The sequence below is a fragment of the Myotis brandtii genome, unplaced genomic scaffold (assembly GCF_000412655.1).
Source record: "Myotis brandtii unplaced genomic scaffold, ASM41265v1 scaffold19, whole genome shotgun sequence".
NCBI classification, from domain to species: Eukaryota; Metazoa; Chordata; class Mammalia; order Chiroptera; family Vespertilionidae; genus Myotis; species Myotis brandtii.
In genome coordinates, this window is record NW_005357075.1 from 604528 (window position 1) to 625754 (window position 21227).

Sequence of the window (21227 nt, forward strand, 5' to 3'; positions counted from 1 at the left end):
GGGGCTGATCAGCAGCCCCTGTGGAGGCCTGGAGAGAAATGGGCTGGAGGCGTGGCTGCTGGCCAGACTAGGAGAGAAAGAGAGAGGCAAGTGCTGATCAAAAGCTGCCACAGAAGCAATGGATCAGTCCCTGCTTCTCTCTTCAGGCCTCTCTCTGGCCCTGATTTGCAGCCCCCTCAGCAGTCAGTGATGTGGCACTGTGCCTGCAGCGGAAGCAGTCAGCGCTGGTGTGGCAACCCAGCGCTGACTGCAGGACTGATTTCTGATTGGTTGAGCCTCCATCGACCAGTCAGGGTTTTTATATATTAGGAAGACTTTGACAGGAATGTCATGATTGAACGACATATGCAAAGACTTAGATGTCACCAGAAAGCTTTAAAGAATTACGACATAGCAGCCTGAGTGCACCTGAACAGATGAAGCCTATTTCAGCCCTACTGTTCTTACTACCACCACCTCTATGGCCAATCTACAGAGAAATCCTGGGCCCGAGAACTCTCACAGCTGAGGGTGGACCCCCTGGCAGGCTACAGCTATGCTAGTCAGGGTTGGAAACACACTTCCACCTGTACCCCCAACCCCAACTGGCATACGGCCACAGCCATCCCCAATAGGGCTCAGGCTGGGCCCTCTGGGCTGGCTGGGTTCTTAGTAATCCTTAGCCAGCCTGTCCCTCACAAGGAGGAAGCAATACTCCAGCTAATGTTTGTGAGAAGGCAGCCACCCTTTCCTTCTCCTACCCCAGCTCTTGAGGGGCGGGAGGACGGGTGGGGGGAGAATCTTGTGGCCAGGCCTGTGCCCGCCCCCTTCTGTCTAAGGCCTCCGGCCGTTGCCGTTCCTGCTCAGATTTGAAAGCCCCTTATTTATAACTTTTATACTTTGTCCAGACCCTGGCACTTTCCTCATCCTCAGGTCTCACGGGGCAAGGGCTGTTTTTTAACTTGTCAGTTTGTATTGATGTATGAACTGGTCAATAAACAATCACTTGCTAAAAGGAAAAACAACAACAACATAGTTTGAAAACCAGTAACAACCCCTTGGTAAAAAAACAGCTTGGTATCTTGCTTACATAATTCATAGAAGTCTTTCCAGGTAAAGAACAAAGGTTGCTTTTCTGGGAGATGGCAAAAGAAGAACCTTAAGGCAATTTTGGGAACTCCCAAAACCTGAGAAATTTACCCAAATCTATGGCTATTTCAGGTAAAGTCTGATGGCAACTGTGTGGCGTAGCTTCTTAGCCTCAAAAGGCTAATTAAAGTTCAATCTGGAGAGTCCTTATGAAATTCCAGCAAAGCAGATTTAAGAGAGCCTATATGATCAGTTGCTATTCTTGTTGTATTTATACAAATCAAATAATCAGGCCAAATTCATTAAACTAGACATATGCAATAAGTGAATTAATCTTAATTTGGCAATCTTTGGTAAAAATGATGGTGATTTTAGGGAGAGAAACTGAATTTCAATAGAAACTATAATACACAGTTTTGGATATTAGAGTCTAGTCAATTGTCTTTAAAGTTATTATTCACCTGTGTAAACTGGACTGGATCCTGAATTTTTCTAGTTTTCTTAAATATTTGGCTATAATTGTTATTGGTGTTTGGGGTCCTTGGTTTCCCCAAAATAGAAATTAAGAGGACCCACCAGAGACATTTCTGGACAAATTTTATTAAGGTTGTGCTTGAGCAGAAGGGAGGCAGCACAGAGAAAGGAAATTCGGTCCTTCACAGGAACTCCTGTCTAACCTGTGAAAGGGATCATGCGGGTCGCATGTTCCCCGATGGGAGAGAACACAAACGAATGGCAGGACTGAACCACCAGGCGAGTGCAGGTCATAGAGAGACAAAGATAGAGAACTCTTTGTTTCCTGGGATTACAACCAGGAGCTTTTTCAAATAACCAATCTGCTTCCCAAGTTTTTGTGGGCTTCTGATAGGTCCACCCCCCTAGCCAATGATCCCTTTCACAGGTAGACAGATAAGCCTCTGTAGTCAAGCATCTCCCCCCTGCATCATTTGACGTCTATTGTGCATGTCCTTACCATCCCCTGTGTCCTCCCCCAAACCCGAGCTCCAGTACTGGAGTGGGGAAGGGAGGGGTGTTAATTTCCTTGCAGGGACAATGGTGTAATTCCTTGGGGTGTGAATCTGTAGCTTCCTGATGAAGCAAACAGGCTCGTGCTTCTCAGCTGACCATGCTTAACAATGTCTGACTTCCCTTGCTCTCCTCCTGTTAATATTTGCCTACCTCCGGTAACAAAGTTATAAAAAGGTTTGTTGTTTTGAGTCACGTTGAAATGTGTATACCTATGCAAACCTTAGTCATCAATGGCTAGAGAATGGATTCTTTGATTTAGAAAAGCTTTAATATTGAAGGCAATTTCTAGAGAGTCCTTATCCTAACCCAATGTCCTATTGGTACTTTTGGAAGGATCAATTTTCTTTTTAGAGATATTTTTATTGATTTCAGAGAGGAAGGGAGAGGGAGAGAGAGATAGAAACATCAATGATGACAGAGAATCATTGATTGGCTGCCTCCTGCACACGCCCTACTGGGGATCGATCCTGCAACTCAGGCATGTGTCCTTGACCAGAATCAAACCTAGGACCCTTCAGTATGCGGGCCGATGCTCTATTCACTGAGACAAACCAGCTAGGGTGGAAGGATCAAATTTTTATAAAAACTTAAAAGGACACAAAAAATTTTATGAGTGTTAGCTTAAAATACTCCCTTAATGAAGTTAAAGAGAAGTTACTCAAATCTTAACCTCATTCCCCCCACACTAAGGTCTGTAATGGGACTCAGGGACTCACAAAAACAGCAATGTGAGGCTGAAAAAGAAAAGTGGCTAATTTAAAACAGACTGACTATGTTCTTCCCTCAGATGTGCTTTGGAGATACCCAGACATCTGCATGCTGTCTCCTTAATTCCTTACCCAAATTTTAGTCTCCATTCTCACTAAGATTATACTATATCAGTGCAGAAGAAAATATTAAAAATCTCCTCCATTAATACTGATGGAAAGCCTCATGGTACACACAAAGAAAAAACCTGTAGCAGACACAAAAAGGATAAAAAGAAAACAATTCAAGTCTATTACTCCAAAAACTCCATCACATCACAAAGGAAGATAGCATGAGAGAAAGAAAGGAACAAAAGAACTACAAATAGAAAACAATTACAAAATGGCAATGCTATATCATTCCTTCTTAGTCCTTTTGCTGATCCATCTCCCTGGACAGACACCTGCATATCCCAGTCCTCTGGGCTCAGTTGTGTCCTCTCTCTTCAGTTTCCACTGTCTCCTCCTAGAGGACCCCTCAGCACTCAGAATCACGTACCACAGAAGTGCTGATGTCCCAGGATATGGACCGCTAGCCTTATAGACACCACACCCTCAGAGGCTCAATTCACCTGAGCATTTCAGTTTGGTACCTCACTCCCCACATACAGGGTGGGGCAAAAGTAGGTTTATAGTTGTGAGTATGCGAAACACAGATTTTATTCTTGTATTTTTCATTACTGATTGTATAATTGTCCATATGAGCAACTGTAAACCTACTTTTGCCCTACCCTGTGTTATCCATCAGCAAATACTAACCACTCACCCTGACTGTGGCCCCAAACCTTCCTAATCTACTCATAGCTCTGCTCACCATTCTGTTCAAGCCTACCCATCTCACTCCCAGACCACACCAAAGGCACCTGAAGTTTCCTGCATTTACAGTTGTTTTTGAGTGCTTGTTGGGACTGGGTCCTTCTCTCTCCATGTCCTGACGCCTGGACAAGCCCACATGTACAGTGTGGACTTGCCCTAACGGAAGGGTACAAAAGTCACTCCTATGATGCACACAGTAACAAAGGAAATGGATATTCTTAAAAGGAGTTTAAGAATCCCTGGGTACTACTCTTGACCGCTCTGGATGCCCTTGTTCAGGAGAAGATCAATTCCTAACTCATCCAAGTGGGGAAAGAAGGAAACATGTGGGGCAAATCCCCCAGTTAAACTCCTACCAGGCGTGGTTCTGGTACCTTTCCTGTACAGAGAACCACATGGAACACAGATACCCCTCCAGGTAGAACACCAAGGGCTACTCTTTATAGACATGCCCTGGAGGATCCACCAGGAACTTCCAGTCTTGCACACACCCCCCCCCACACACACACACACCTTTAATCCAAGAATGTGCATGGGAAATACAAATCTGATCCTATCAGTTCTCTGCCTAAAACTTTTTGGAAATGTCTCTCACTCACAAAATGAAACCCATGCTCCCTACAGTGTCCTGTGTGATCTTCTCCCACCTGCCCTTGTGACCTCTTCACACCTCATTCACACCAGGTACCCCCTAGCTTTGCTCGAACAAGCCCAGCTTCCACCCCCTGAGGCCATAGTTCTGGGGTGCTCTCTGAGAACTCCTCTACCTGGCTCTCTGCACCAAGGACAGTGGCTCTCTGCATCAAGGCCATCTCACTAACACAGTCTCTCTCCCACCTATCACTCAGTATCCTCATGGTTCCTATCTCACCTTATGCCCTCCACTAGCAAGTGTCTGGCACAAAAAATACATCTAATAAATACCTATGGATAAAGAACCAGGAGCTGCAGGAATCAGAGGGCCAAAAGGACCAAGAGACAAGGGTTGGAGACCAGTCTTAGAATATACTTGGTGGACAGCACTTGCCCGAGAAACTGCCATTTCATTCTTGTTGGGCAACTAGTGGCTGGTGAACTCAGTCCTGCCCTGTGGTCATGGCTGAGGCAGCTAGGACCTGTGTTACAAAGCAGGGACAGCCTGAGTGGCTTCCAGACTCTTACCCTTCCCAGGACTTTACCCATTTTGTGTAGGTTATCCAATTTGTTGGTATATAATTTTTCACTTTTACTCCCTTATAACCTTTAATTCCTATAAGATTGTTTATAATGTGCCCTCTTTCATTTCTGATTTTAGTTACTTGAGTTTTCTTTAGTTTTAAAATTTCATCTTAGAGATTTACCAATTCTGTTTGATCTTTTTGAGGAATGAATTCTTAGTTCCCTTGATTATTTTTCAATTCCCTTATTTGTTCATCTCTGCTATAATCTCTACTATTTCGTTTCTTTTGCTAGATTTCGGTTTAGTTTGTTGTTCTTTTTATAGTTTCTTTAGGTGTAAAATTACCTTGTTGATTTGAGATCTTTTCTGTTTTAAAGTAAGCATTTCAAGCTATAAATTTCCCATGGCACTGCCTTCACTGCATTACATAGTTACTTATATGTTGTGTTTTTTTAATTTTTGCTGTCTCAAGAAATATTTTCTTATTTCCCATGTGGTTTCTTCTTTGAGCTATTGTTTAAGAGTTGCTTTATATCCACCATTTCTAGATTTTTCAGTTTTTCTTCAGCTACTGATTTCTACTTGCATTTTATTGTGATTAAAAAATAATTTGTATAATTTTAATCTTTTAAATTTATTAAGACTTGTGGCCTAATATATGGTCTATTTTGGAAACTATTCCATATACACTTGAGAAAAATGAGTATTCTGCTATTGTATGCTAAAGTTTACTGTATATGTCTGTGTTTAATTGGCTTATATTTTTGTTCAAGTCCTCTATTTCCTTATTGATCTCTGGTCTGGTTGTTCCATCCATTATTGACAATGGGATATTGAAGTCTCCTGGTGGTACTGGAGATCTCATTCTTCAATTCTGTGAGTGTTTGCTTTATATATTTAGGAACTCTGATGTTGAGTGCATATCCTCTATAATAAAAGGGTAATATGCAAATTGACCCTAACAGCAGAATGACTGGGAATGACTGGTCACTATGACACACCAGGTGGCAGATGCTCAATGCAGGAGCTGCCCCTTGGTGGTCAGTGCACTCCCACAGGGGGAGCTCTGCTCAGCCACAAGCCAGGCTGATGGCTGCCAGCACAGCGGTGGTGGTGGGAGCCTCTCCTGTCTCCTCAGCAGCACTAAGGATGTCTGACTGCAGCTTAGGTCTGCTCCCTGCTGGTAAGTGGACATCCCCTGAGGGCTGCCGGGCTGCCAGAGGTTATGTCTGACTGCCAGCTTGGGCCTGACCCCCTAGGGAGCAGGCCTAAGCCAGCAGGTGGACATCCTCCGAGGGGTCCCAGACTGCAAGAGGGCATAGGTCGGGCTGAGGGACCCCCCTCCCCCCGAGTGCACAAATTTTTGTGCACCGGGCCTCTAGTATGTTGATAATTGTTATATGTTCATGGTATTAGTATAGCCACCTCTGGACACAGAAACCAGAGCAGGAACTTCAGGGCTGCACCAGACTAAATAGAAAGAAGCCATTCTAGGATAACTTGTGCCAGGACTGGCCAGCAGACCCTGAGTGACGGATGAATAGATTACTCTGACACACATTTCTGTGAAAGAGAGGCTAAGGGGCTGGTTGGAAGGAGGCACCAAAACAGCCTCGATTGCTTGTCTCCTTAGGCTTTTATTGTAACAACAGCTTGAACTAAAATTAACCTCTAGATATAATCAGCAGGGTAAGTATCCTTGAGAAAGCACATACGTCTACAAGGTCATGTCTAAAAGATTTATCATAAGATTCCAGCAAAACACCAGGGGGCTCGGACTTGTTTGGAAAAATCAAGGCAGGAGCTGCTGCCTTTGGCAAGGTCGCCCTAAGAGGCCCCTAACCTTTCAGAGAATCCTCCTTACAGACTTTCTAACCAAGTCCTGTGCTTCCCCACAAACTTGTACATTAATCTCACTATTTTTACTCCCACCTTAACTGGCATAATGGCTTTGTTCCTTAAAAAGCTTTCCTAGTCAGAAGTCTCAGTGTTACCTGCAGATCATTTGAGATACTTTTTACACTTGGAAGTATTTTCCTGCATTCTGCTGTTTGCCTGAAAGTATGGGCTCTGAAGGACCAGGGGAAACACAGTGTGTATCATCATTTGGAAACACTTCAGTGCTGTAGAAGGACTGAATGCAGGAGAGACGGTTCCAGCTCAGAGCCTCACCCCTCAACAAAAGCACTTGGTTCATCCTCAGAAATTCACATTTCTCACTGCTTCTGACAGCGTGGTAGTCCTGACCCGCCAAGGCTCTCCTCTGTGGTCCTATGGATCCCAGGGCTCACCTCCCAGCCAGTCCCTCACCCGGGCCTCCTTAACACCACAGGACACCCCAGCAAAATGCTCTTTGGCAGGAGCAAAGGACAGATACATAGTCTTACCCTGAGCCAATGTGGAAGCAGAATTTCTTCTTACTGATTCTTTCAAATATGCAAGTACTTTAGTGCCATTGTGAAGCACGAGGTTGGCCTCACTCAGATCAATTTTCATTTCCAATGATAAGGTCTCATTTTGTGAATTTACATGTATATCAACCACAGGTTTATTCACCCAAGAAAGTGCATCTGGTAGGTGAGGGCTCTCCTGTGTTCAGAGGCTACACAGTACTTTGTCTGAGTCCTCTCCCTGCACTTTTGTGCGGCAGGTACCCAGAGTCCCTCTTCTACCCCATGCTGTGTTCTCTGATGCAGGGAGCCCAAGGACATGCCTGTCTCAGTCTGTGGAAGGTCTTCAATTGATCTCAATATGAATTTATTTGAGAATGACTCAGCAGTGACAAGCCACTCATAAAGACTGAGGTCAACTTTACTTATGGATCCAATATTTACAAAGCCCTCCCAGGAAAGCCAACCTGGAAGGAACCTGGCATACAAGATCCCAGCCCTAGGTGGTCAGGAAGGTCACTTGCTGGCAGGTCAGGAACCTCAGCAAATTTTGGAGTGGACGTTGAGCATCATGGAAGACGCAATACATAGAGGTAGGGGAAGTTTAGGCCAAGTAGAAGATGAGCAGCGTGCAGGTCAGCCCCTTGCAGAAGACCACATAGGAGTAGGTGGTGGCCAGGCACGAGAGCCAGACAGCCATACCCTACAGATCCGCCACCATGTAGACTCCATCCCGCCACCCACCTGCCAGGCACCCATGGGCCACAAACACAGCCTCCTGGTGCTCTGAAGTCTGCACATAACCTCTCTAGGGCAGGGGTGAGCAACCTTTTTGTGAGTGCGTGCCAAAACCAGCAAAATCTCTGACTCAAAATTCTTCTGTGTGCCAACCCTAATTTTTGAGAACATGTTACGCCTACTTGATATCTCTTAAGGTGTACATATGTGAAGAACCTTGAATAAATAATAAAATTCATTCGAGTGACAAAAACACAATATATGATAATGAAAAATACATTTACTTTTTAATGTACACATGTACACTGATAGTCCGACAGAAAACTTTATGACTCCATTTGATATTATCAGTGGGACTTTTGCTGCTGCATCACTGATGACAGAGATTTTACATCAGGTTTATATTTCGTGACCTTCAGAGTTATGCACGAGCTACTACTTTCATCCATCAGGCTACTCCTATTACGAGACTTAACAAAATTCATCACTGAGAACAAAGATTCACAAGTGTATATGGATGAAACCAAAACACTTGTCGGATCTAGGAGGGTAGGGAGAGTTAATGCAGAGGCATAGAAATTGCTTTTCCCCTCTCTGTCAATCCGTGTCTATGGTCTTTAAGATAACTTGGGCCTCCGCAAGGACCATTGGCCACTGAGCTCGCCGAAGGAGTGACGAGGCAGTGGCCAGGCTGGGCCACATGTGGGAAGCACCTCCGAGGTTATATATTTTTAAAAGTAAAAGGAGATCAGTGACAATTAAAAGAGAGAGAGAGAGAGAGAGAGAGAGAGAGAGAGAGAGTGTTGATGTTCCACGTATTTATACATTCATTGGCTGCTTTTGCATGTACCCCCATGAGGGAATGGAACCTGCAACCTTGGCATATTGGGATCGTGTTCCAACCAACTGAGCTACCTGGCCAGGGCATCAACTTTAACTTACTCAGTCTTCTCATCTGAGACCATTCAGCTTTTGCTGGATCCTGTAACTATGGTGGAGAAGGTCCTCGAATGTAAATCAGGAGTCCTGGATTCTAATATGATTAAACATCATCCAGCTGTGTGAACTGCGGCTGCCACCTCCCCTCTTGGGTCTCTATGGAAAAGGACAGAAACTCTCATACTGCATAACTCAACAACTGTGCCACTGTTTACTCATATATGCAGTAAACAGCTCACTTGAGGATTCCACTTCAGCTTTGACAACTGTATACTCATATGTAATCATTACCCAATCAGGACAGAAAGTTTCCACCACCCCAGGAAATCCACTTTGCCCCTTCTAGTCAATTCCCATTCATCCCTATAAGAGATAGTCACTTCCTCACAGGCTTTTAATAAAACTCAACAGAGGAAAAAAGAAAAAAAATATATAGGCACCTTGGAAAATGTAAATTAAGGTCTTATCCAAGAATATGAAGGTGTTGTGACTAACAATAATGTACCATATTAGTAGTCTAAATAAAACATCATATAGTCCCAATGAAACTGAAAAGGCATTTAGCAAAATTAAATACCTATTCTCATCATTTCCCATCCCACCCTCATTTTAAACAAGAAGTTTATTTAAATAACAAGATGCTTGACTTGAAGGGAAGAGTATCTAGGTTTTATTTCTTTTAGAGTAATTTATTCCTATTAAAACACAGATTATCCTACATATAAGCTACATACAAAAAAGTTGTAACATTGTCCCTAGTTTACAATGATAAATGAAAAAACATAACTTGCTGGAATATAAAGATAAGTATTAAATGAGCATGCCACTAATAGAGAAAGGGGCATTTCCACAGAACCAGTATTTTTCCCCATCCCATCTCTATTTGATGTTGATCAAAACATACCATTGTCCACTTAGTTAAAAAAATGAAAATGCTGTGCACATACATCAGTTATTTTATGTACAGGAAAGGGAAAAAAAGGGGAAGATGAAAAAATAGAGAGAACTTGACTGTAGCAGTCAGAACATGGTGAAACAAAATTGTGGTTTTCTAATTGAGAATGTCTTTGTCTGAAGGAACAGAGTTCTGGAGTAAAGTAGGAGTTCCCTTTTCACCAGACACCTCATGTCTGCTGCTGGAACATTATCAGTTCTATCTTCATCCTCCATTTCCAACAGTGCAGATGTGTCTGTTTCACTGAATGGTTACCTGTCAAATTGGAATCTGATCTGCCTCATTGACAAACCCTGCCATTCACAACAGGTTTTCATTAGTTTACTAAGTGGTGTCTTGCATGGCACCACAGAACCATCCTGCTCTGCCACCTTCAAATTAATATGATAGTTGTTCTCAGTTTTGACTCCTTCCTTGCACTTTTGTTGGCCATGGCAAGTGCTGGAGTCTCCTTAACTGTCACTTCACAAAAAAGGTGCCAGATCCACACCAATCAAGCACAGGAACAGCACCAGGAATGGCAGAAGAAAGAGGTGGCAACACTTATTCTTATTCTTAAAACAGATCAGAATAGGGGGATGCATATATCACAATAAAATTTTCTGTTGAAAAACAAGAGCCAATGTCATTAGTAATGGTGAAAGGCCTTTAGTCCTTCCCAATGAAACCAAATCAAAACCAAAATGCCTACCTTCTCAAACCATCATTGAACATTGTACTGAAAGTTCTAGCATATGCAATAAGACATGAAACAAAAATAAAAAGCAACTTCCTTCCAGTCAAGATGGCAGTGTAGGTAAATGTGGTACTCGAATCCTCCCATAACCACATCAAAATTACAACTAAACTACAGAACCACCATCATTCAGAACCACCTGAAATCTGGCTCAATAGAAGTTCTAGAACGAGGACATTAAAGAAGCCACCTCAAGACTGGTAGGAGAAGTGCAAATGCTGAACAGGCTGGTCCTGCACCCAAGTGTGGAGGATAAAAATTGGGAGGGATTTATCAGCTGCTGAGATTCCCCATGAGGAGCCATCAACCTGGCTCACACTGTTTGCTCTGCCTTGGTGATTCCCTGAGGATCCACTCTACCCAATTTTTGGGTCCACCTGAGCTCCTCTTTCCAGTGGCTTTTCCATATGAATGGCCTGTCTTGGCTCATGCTTCAGATTTTTCCTAAAATTTCCCAAGTAAGCAGCATCTGGCCTCAGTAAGCCCTGTACTTCTTGCTAAGTGGCCTCACATATGGCACTAGTGGCAGCCCACTATGGTTCACAGGTTGACCTTGCCTGGGCACTTCCAAACCCAGCACAAATAGCAACCATCTGAAGACTACTTTGTAGCTCATGCTGGGTGGCTGTGGGCAGAACACAAGTGGCAGTTGACCTGGGTCTGCACCTCCCAGGAGGCCTCAGAGTCAGCACATCCAGTGGACAGCTTCAGACCATTTCAAAGCACCACTACCTAACCACCTCCACAAGCAACACACTCAAGGAGCAGACTCAGTGGGCACCAGAGCCCCACTGAAGTAAGTCCTGCTCTGTGGGGTGAGCCCCTGCACAGTTGATTCTCCACAGTAGTTGGAGATCAGTGGTCTGTGATCCCAATCTTTGCAGTCAATTGGCTTTGGGGTAAATCAGTCCCATTGTCATACCCACAACAATCAAGACTCAATTACAAGAAGCAGGTGTACAGAGCTCACACAGGTGGTGCACCTCAAGTGCCCAGCTTGTGTGATCAGGGAGGCTGTGCCACTGGACCTACAGAACACTTATTGCATTAGGCCACTCTACCAAGCCTGGCTCTACCGAATACATAGAAACAAACACAGGGAGGCTGCCAAAATGAAGAGATAAACATGTTCCAAATGAAAGAACAGAACAAAGCTCCAGAAACAGAATTAAACAAAATGGAGACAAGCAATCTACTAGATGCACAGTTCAAAACATGGCACATGTAAGGATGCACAATTAACTTAGGTGAAGAGTAGATGAACTTAGTGAGAACTTCAACAAAGAGATAGGAAACATAAAAACAGGTAGAAAACATAAAAGAGAACCAGCCAGAAATGAAGGCTTCACTAACTGAAATGGAGAATGATTTATAGGGAATCAACAGTGGAGTAGATGAAGCTGAGGATGAAGTCAGAGATTTGGAAGATAAGAAAGCAAAACATACCCAATCAGAACAGCAAAAAGAAAAAAGAATCCAAAATAATGAGGATAGTGTAAGGAGCCTCTGGGACAACTTCAAGCATACCAACATTTGCATCATGGGGATGCTGGAAGAAGAAGAGAGAGAGCAAGTAACTGAAAACCTATTTTAAAAATAACAGTGAAGGAAAATTCCCCTTACCCAATGAAAGAAATAGGCATACAAGTCCAGGAAGCATAGAGAGCCCAAATAAGATGTACCCAAAGAAGGCAGGTCAAAGACAAAGATCATCTTAAAAGTAGCCAGAAAAAGCAGTTAGTTACCTACAAGGGAGTTCACATACGACTGTCAGTTGATTTTTCAACAGAAACTTTGCAGGCCAGAGGGATTTTTAAGAAATATTCAATGATGAAAAGCAAGGACCCTACAACTAAGATTACCCAGCAAAGCTATCATTTAGAATTGAAGGACAAAGAGCTTCCCACACAGAAAAAGCTAAAAGAGTTCATCATCAAGCCATCTATACTAATAAAAGGGTAATATGCTAATTAGACTGGGTCAACTGGACATCTTTCAGTCATCCTGCCTTCTTTCCAGACAAAGCCACAGTGGCAGGGGATGAGGAAGAGGTGGTTAGGGGTGATCAGGCTAGCAGGGGAGGGCAGTTAGGGGAAATCAGGCAGGCAGGCAGAGGGGTTAGGGGCGATCAGGTAGGCAGGCAGGTGAGTGGTTAGGAGTCAGCAGTCCCAGCTGCGAGAGGGTTGTTTCATTGCCAGTTGGATCGGGCCTAAACCAGCAGTTGGACATCCCCCGAGGGATCCCGGATTGGAGAGGGTGCAGGCCGGGCTGAGGGACCCCCCCTGCCATGCATGAATTTCATGCACTGGGCCTCTAGTTATTAAATGAAATGTTAAAGGATTTTTAAGCAGCAGAAGAAAAAGAAAAGGTAAAAATATGAACAATAAAATGTCAATAAATACATATGTATCAACTACTGAATCTAAAAACCAAATAAAGGAACAAGTAGTACTGAAACAGACTCATAGATACAGAGAACATTTTGATAATTGCCAGATGGAAGAGGGGTTGGGAAGATGAGTGAAAGGATCATGGGATTAAGGAGTACAAATTGATTGTACAGAATAGTCATGGGATGTAAAGTATAGATTAGGGAATATAGTCAGTAATATTCTAATAACTATGTATGGTGTAAGATTTATTGGGATGATGATTTAATAAGTTATGTAATGACTAATCCCTGGGCTGTACACCTGAAACTAACATAATAATGTATGTCAACTGTAATTGAAAAATAAAAAAATGATTATAAATAAATAATATTTAAGATATTTCATAAAATGCAGAATCTGCATTTAAGACGATCACAGACTAAAAACAAACAAACAAAAAACCCAAAGCCCTAGCTGGTTTGGCTCAGTGGATAGAGCATTGGCCTGTGGACTAAAGGGTCCCAGGTTGATTCTGGTTAAAGGCACATTCCTGGTTTTTGGGCTCGATCCTCAATGGAGGGTGTGCAGGAGGCAGCCAGTCAATGATTCTCTTTCATCATTGTTTCTATCTCTCTTTCCCTCTCCCTTCCTCTCTGAAATTAATAATAATAAAAAAGAGGGTCCCAGACTAACTGCAATATGGCCTCTAAAACAGAAAAAAATTAGAGAAAAACGGGTGGAATAGCATTAATAATAATAGTAATAATAATAGTAGTAATAATAACAACAACAAAGGAAAACTAATTATATTGATGTTAATATCTTAGTTTTGGCAATGTTCCATGGCTATTATGTAAGATGTTAATATTAGCGGAAGCTAGATGAAGAGTATAGGTGAATCCTCTGTACTGTCTTTTCAACTGTTTAAAATTTTAAATTACTCCAAAATAAAAAAAAATTTGAAAAATAAAATAAAAGGCAAGACTCTTGGAAGGGAGAAAGTAAAATAATCACAATTTTTTCCTCTAATATGATTGCATAGTTTAAAAATCCTAAAGATTAAACTACAATAAATAAAATAAATTTATGTCTGGATAATTAGAAACCCTTAGCAGAAACAGCCAGTTAAAAATGCATTTACTAGAGGATCTAATTCATCAGGGTTACAGTACAAAGAATTCACCTTGATAAGAAATACAAATAATTTATTTGAAGAAAATCACACCTTTTAATTGAATTGTAATAAAATGCTTGGATTGATATCTTCTTTGATAAGAAAAATATTGAAAAAAAAAAACCTCTCAATCCTTCCTATCTGTTTGATAGTAATAAAACTGCTCCTCATTGGTACTGTTGTGCAAAGACCTTTGCTCTTGTTAATCTAAATGTAAGATTCTCCTAGAACAGTGATGGCGAACCTATGACATGCGTGTCAGAGGTGACACGCGAACTCATTTTTTTGGTTGATTTTTCTTTGTTAAATGGCATTTAAATATATAAAATAAATATTAAAAATATAAGTCTTTGTTTTACTATGGTTGCAAATATAAAAAAATTTCTATATGTGACACGGCACCAGAGTTAAGTTAGGGTTTTTCAAAATGCTGACACGCCGAGCTCAAAAGGTTTGCCATCACTGTCCTAGAACAATAGCAGATAGAAGCATGGTGGGAGAGGGATTCTTTTTTTTTCTTCTTCTTCTTCTTTTTTTTATTGCTTAAAGTATTACAAAGGGTATTACATATGTCTCCTTTTTTCCCCTGTAACTTCCCTTTTTAGTAACAGCGTCATTCCTGTCCAGTTTTCTTAAGCAGGAAACTCAGGAGGACTCCTCCCTAGTCCTCCGGGAGAGGGATTCTTATAGGAATGCCCAGGAAGTGGAGAATGGACAAAAGGGATGAACTTTCCCTCTTGGCCACACCTGACTTGTACCAGGTAGACAATCCTTTTCGCCCTGTCTTGTACAATGGTGCTGCAACAGACAGGAATTGAGGGATTTGGAAAATCCAGAGTTGGCTTTTTTTATTGACACCTCCCTGACCAGCTACCTTACACGGAGAGCCACAGCCTGAGGACCTGCTGTCGGGGCATCTGGATGGAGCAGGACAGCTCTGTCCTCATGGGCAAAGGGAGCTCTCAGTATTCCCAGTGACAGTGGGTAGCATTCAGGACCCTCCGTGGCACTGTGTGCATGTTCTGAGCAACAGAATTCATTCATTCACTTGAACAGCCAACATTTACCAAGCACATGGTTTGTCAGGCACTGGGCAAGGTTCTTTCCTTGGAACCTTGAATAAAGAAATGAAACAAGGTGGGACCCCTCCCACACAGAGGCGATAGTGTTCTATGCAAAAGTATGCAGCCTGGGCCCCATTGTCTGGGTGAGCTTTTCAGTGACTTATCACAGTGGAGAGAAAAAGCAGAATCTAGAATAAGAAGAGCTGGAGTTCGATTATTGAAAGGTAGGAACCTCACCTGAGCAAGTTTCATTATCTTTCAGGGCCTCAGCTTTCTGAATCTGCAATAATGGGCTGCTAATACCTCCTCACCTTATTGTCCAATAAGACAATGGATGTAAAGCATCTACATCAGGGTCAGGTAAATATTAGGTGTCCAGTAATATTCCTTACTGGATTCCTTACGTCTACGGCGAGTACTGTTTGCCGTCGTCATACCTTTAGTCATGGATATTTTGAACATGCTGAAGAATCATCCATTATTTACTGGGCACCTATTCACCCTTTCTCTATAACTGTCAACAAAATTCATGATTGATAATGACAGATCGAAACACATGCATGCAATTGGTGCCAGCGAGAGCTTTATATGTATCGTGTATGTGCGAGTCAACTTAGCCTTTTATAGATATAGAATAAACTTACTTAATTACACCTGCTTTCTGATTTAGCTAAACTTTTTCCAACCCAGTGAAGCACCCCAACTTCTTGTTCAGGTAATTGTCAGCAACACATCAGTAAATATCAACACGAAGTAGATGATTATTGTAGATCACGCAGGGAAAACAAAGAATAAAATATTTAACTGTAGCAGTGTTTGACTATAATTCTGCACAGTGCGAAAATCTGAAGTCATTTTCAAGGTCGACCATTTCTTCTTTTCAGCTGGGTCAAGTTTCTAAACTTTCTAAATCTCTGTTTTTCTGGCTAATGAAAAGAAAATAGGATTCTACCAAGTCTCCTATCTACCTACTCTGGGACTTCTGTGAGGATCAAATGAGATGAGGCATGGGAAAACGCTTCACAAACATTTGGTTAAACTGTAAAATGTTTGCACCTGGCTCTAAAGCAAGTCAGGTTCCTGGGCTGAAGAAACTCTAAGGAAGCTAGTTGCTAGGGAGAGGAAGCTGGGCGTTGCTATGTGACATCATTATCTGGTGCCCACAGCCACCGTTTCTGGGCTGGGCTGGGCTGTGGGCCGCATTTTGTGGCATGGGGTGTTGGCAGCATTGGCATCAATTTGGTGGAGTGTCGCTCTGGGGTGGTGGCAGGGCCTATGTCCCACTTGGGGGAAGCCGAGTGTTGGTTTGTCAGCACCATGTCCATGGTGCCGTTTATTTTAAAATGGCCAGTGCCCATCATGGCAGCTCCTGCGTTGAGCATCTGACCTCTGGTGGTCAGTATGCGTCATAGCTACCGGTCAGATGGACAGACACTTAGCTTTTTAGCCTTTTCTATATAGTGACTAGTAGCCCGGTACACAAAAATTTGTGCACTCGGGGAGGGGGATCTCTCAGTTATTAAACATTTATCAGCACAACACTGACCACATTGGTGGTGGTGGTGGTCTTGTCAGAATGTGTTATATTATGCAGATGAAAATCAATTTAAACAGATTTGATGTAGATATTTTCAAAGATGGAAGAATTGTCCCTGTCAACTATTTTAGTTGATTCATATCTTCACTAATTGTCATCATTGCAAAGTTTTCAGTCCCCATATGGATTGCTGGATATAATAGGTCATGCGCTGTCCCTGTCCTTTGTAGCTTTTGTTACCTTAAGGACTCTAGTTTTCCATTTATATGTTTAAGTACCAACCTTACTGGCTTAAAAATGTAAGCTTTTAACACTGCTCTCTCTGTTCCGTATCCTTCCGATGAAAAGTGGAGTTGGGTTGCAGCACAGGAGAGAAATTCAGAAGGGGAATATTGAAGTAATGACTGCAGTAGGAGAAAAGGGAACCTATTTCCCTGGCCATAGGTGCTAGCGCCCTGGACCACAGGGCTGGCAGCTTCTCCGGGTGGCTGCAGCCTGGGACCTCGGGCGGGTGGCTTGTCCGTCTCCTGGGCCGCCTTTGCCCTGCCACCGGCTCTTGCCTGCTGCCTGGGTTTCCGATCACCGTCAGCGGCAGGCGGCTTCTTCTGTCCTTCCCCTTTTGCCTCCCAGCATTGCGCCTAGGTATGCAAATTAACTGCCGTTTTTGTTGGCAGTTAATTTGCATATCACCCTGATTATCCAATGGGAAGCATAGCGAAGGTATGGTCAATTACCATGTTTCTCTATTAGATAGGATAGTACTGGAAGTCCTAGCCCAGTGATGGCGAACCTATGACACGTGTGTCAGAAGTGACACATGAACTCATTTTTTGGTTAATTTTTCTTTGTTAAATGGCATTTAAATATATAAAATAAATATCAAAAATATAAGTCTTTGTTTTACTATGGTTGCAAATATCAAAAAATTTCTATATGTGATACGGCACCAGAGTTAAATTAGGGTTTTTCAAAATGCTGACACGCCGAGCTCCAAAGGTTCGCTATCACTGTCCTAGGCACAGTGATCAGACAAGAAGAAGAAATAAAAGGCGTCCACATTGGCTGCACCACTCTGCAACAGAGAGATGCAAATTAAAACGACAATTAGGTATCACCTCACACTTGTCACAAACAACATGATATTGTACCTAGAAAACCCTAAAGATGCCACCAAAAAACTACTAGAATTTAATAAATAATTCAGGAATATAGCAGGATACAAAAATCAACACCATAAATCGATGGCTTTTTTATGCACCAATAATGAATTCTCAGAAAAGAAACTAAACAAACAATCTCATTTACCATTGCAACAAAAAATTAAGATACTTAGGAATAAAGTTCACTAAGGAGGTAAAAGACTTGTACTCGGAAAACTACAGGATGTTGGAAAAAAGAGATAGAGGAAGATATAAACAAGTGGAAAAATATACTGTGTTCAAGGATTGATAGAATCAACATCATTAAAATATCCATATTACCCAAAGCAATCTCTAGATTAATGCAACCCCTATTAAAATACGAACAGCATATTTCACAGATCTAGAATAAATACTTTAAAAATTTATATGGAACTAAAACTAAAGAAGACCCCGAATATCCCCAGCAATCTTGAGAAAGAAGAACAAAGTTGAAGGAATCACAATACCAGATGTCAAGTTATGCTACAAAGCCACTGTAATAAAAACAGCCTGGTACTGGCATAAGAACAGGCATATAGATGAATGGAACAGAATGGAGAACGCAGAAATTGACACAAGTCATTACGCTCAATTAATATTTGACAAAGGAGGCAGGAGTATACAATGGAGTCAAGACAGTCTCTCCAATAAATGGTGTTGGGAAAATTTGACAGGTACATGCAAAAGTATGAAAGTAGACCACCAACTTACACCATACACAAGAATAAACTGAAAATGGATAAAAGACTTAAGTGTAAATCGTGAAACCATAAAATTCCTAGAAGAAACCATAGGCAGCAAAATCTCAGACATCTCTCATAGCAATATGTTTATGGATACATCTCCTATGGCAAAGGACACTAAAGAGAAAATAAACAAATGGGACTACATCAAAATAAAAAGCTTCTGCACAGCAAAAGAAACCCTCAACAAAACAAAAAGGGAGCCCACTGTATGGGTGAACATATTTAGCAATGATACATCTGATAAACGGTTAATATCCAAAACATATAAGGAACTCATACAATTTAACAAAAGGAAGACAAACAATCCAATTGAAAAATGGTAAACTGCCCAAGCCGGTTTGGGTCAGTGGATAGAGCATTGGCCTATGGACCGAAGGGTCCCAGGTTTGATTCTGGTCAAGGGCACATACCTCGGTTGCAGGCTCCTCTCTGGCCTAGGCCCTGGTCAGGGCTCGGGCTGGAGGCAACCAATCAATGTGTGGTCTCTCACTTTGCTGTTTCTGTCTCTCCCTCTCTCTTCCACTCTTCCTAAAAATCAATGGTAAAATATCCTCAGTTGAGGATTAAGAACAACAACAACAAAATCCCACACAAACAAAACAAAACAAAAAAAATGGGCAAGGTACCTAAATAGACACTTCTCCAAAGTGGAATTCAGGTAGCCAAGAGACATATGAAAAAATGCTCAAAGTCATTGATCACCAGAGAGATGCAAATTAAAATGACAATTAGGTATCACCTCACACCTGTCAGAATGGCTACTGTCAACAAATCAACAAATGACAAGTGCTGGTGAGGATGTGGAGAAAAGGGAACCCTAGTACACTGCTGGAAGGAATGCAGACTGGTGCAGCCATTATGGTAAACAGTATGGAGTTTCCTCAAAAAACTAAATATAGAACTGCCATTTGACCCAGTGATTCTGCTTCTAGAAATATATCCTAAGAAACCCTAAACACCATCAGAAAGAATGTTTGCACCCCTATGTTCATAGCAGCACAATTTAAAATAGCTAAGATCTGGAAACAGCCCAAGTGCCCATCAGTAGATGAGTGGATAAAAAAGCTGTGGTACATTTACACCATGGAATACTAAGCAGCAGTAAAAAAGAAGGATCTCTTGCCCTTTGAGCCAGCCTGGGAGGGACCTAGAGAGCATTATGGCAATTGAAATAAGCCAGTAAGAGAAAGACAAGTATCACATGATCTAAGTTATATGTGGAATCTAATGAACAAAATAAACTGATGGACAAAATAGATCCAGAAACACAGAAGCATGGAACAGACTGCAGGGGAAGGTGGGAAGGGATCAACAAAAGACACAGAAAATAGGGTGCTGAAGGCCAGGGGGGCGGGGCGGGGGGGAACATAAGTAATACTTTCAACAATAAAGATTTAAAAAAATCTAAGAGGAAAAGAAAATCCAGAAGAGAGGCTGCAGTGGGTTCCTCCAGCTTGCCTGGCAGCACGAGGAAACAGTCGGGTTGAGATGAGAGGGCATGAGAACCTGAGACCACAAGCCACAGGATGGACCGGGAGTTACCAGGACAGGTGAGGTTGTGATGGGGAGGTGTGGAAGCCTCCTGGTGACCTGAAATCAGACCCACTGGTCCTGACCTCTGTGTCCTTCATTCTATCCACCCTTGTTCACTGGGGTTTTGCTCTGAACCAGGCACCTGGCTACTGAGATGCTAAGATCAAGCCCCTGACCCAGAAACCTCCTGCCTTACTGAGCTGCTCTGGGTAGGTGATGTCTGAGTGTTACAGAGAACCGGAATACATCAAGCAATGCTCGGAGAGTTTGGAGTCACACTTTATTATTACACGAGGGCACAAAGAAAAATGCCTTTCAAATTCTGGGCCAAGCTACAAGCAGAACTTCCCTTTTTTATTAAAGAGCCAGCCCTACGTGAGCAGTGGTTATCTCGCTGGTGGCCTTGAAAACAACACGGTTCTATCCAATTAAAAAATGCACCTGGCATGGCATTGAGAGCACGGGTGTATCTAGTCTCTGGCCTACAAGGTCAGACAGCTAAGTTCATCTTCCTCATCATTCAAGCAGGCTAAAGCAGGCTAGAAAGCAAAGTTACTATTTTATTATTTTTAAAAAGAATAAATTTTATTGATTTTTTTTTTTTTACAGAGTGGAAGGGAGAGGGACAGAGAGTTGGAACATCCATCAGCTGCCTCCTGCACCCACCCCCCAACCCCCACTGGGGATGTGCCTGCAACCAAGGTACATGCCCTTGACAGGAATCGAACCTGGGACCCTTCAGTCCTCAGGGCAACGCTCTATCCACTGAGCCAAACCGGTCGGGCATAAAGTCATTATTTCTTTAGAATAAGAGGCCGTCTAAAAACTAGCAGAGAATTCCAAACAGTAGTTTTACAAAATGGGGGTTACCTTCTCACGAGTACCTGTCCATGAGCCGGGGGAGGGAAGGCGGGAGTAGAAGCTGGGAGTGGGCAGAAGGCCACAGTCCGGAAGATGGGGGGGTATTAGCCCTGGGACCCTGGATTCTTGTTGAAAGGCGATACCTTGGTTACCGGCCCAGGATCAGGAAGGAGGAGGGCGTGG

The 21227-nt window shown here is 42.5% G+C and overlaps 1 protein-coding gene and 1 long non-coding RNA gene across 4 annotated transcripts in view; one reads left to right on the forward strand and one right to left on the reverse strand.

Moving 5' to 3' along the window:
• The window catches only part of LOC106725808, a 94604-nt gene that overhangs the window by 50511 nt on the left and 22866 nt on the right, over nt 1–21227 (reverse strand). The window contains exon 2 of the long non-coding RNA XR_001361785.1: nt 10954–10958. This is a non-coding gene — a long non-coding RNA (uncharacterized LOC106725808). The remainder of the gene's footprint in view (nt 1–10953; nt 10959–21227) is intronic.
• The window catches only part of TNFRSF10B (tumor necrosis factor receptor superfamily, member 10b), a 43204-nt gene continuing 37457 nt past the window's right edge, over nt 15481–21227 (forward strand). The window contains exon 1 of one of the 3 annotated variants that reach the window (XM_005864587.2): nt 15481–15546. In XM_005864587.2, coding sequence (XP_005864649.1) covers nt 15517–15546 — 30 coding nt within the window. In that variant the 5' untranslated portion in view covers nt 15481–15516. The remainder of the gene's footprint in view (nt 15547–21227) is intronic. The other 2 variants (XM_014538297.1, XM_005864586.2) reach the window with 2 other exon arrangements.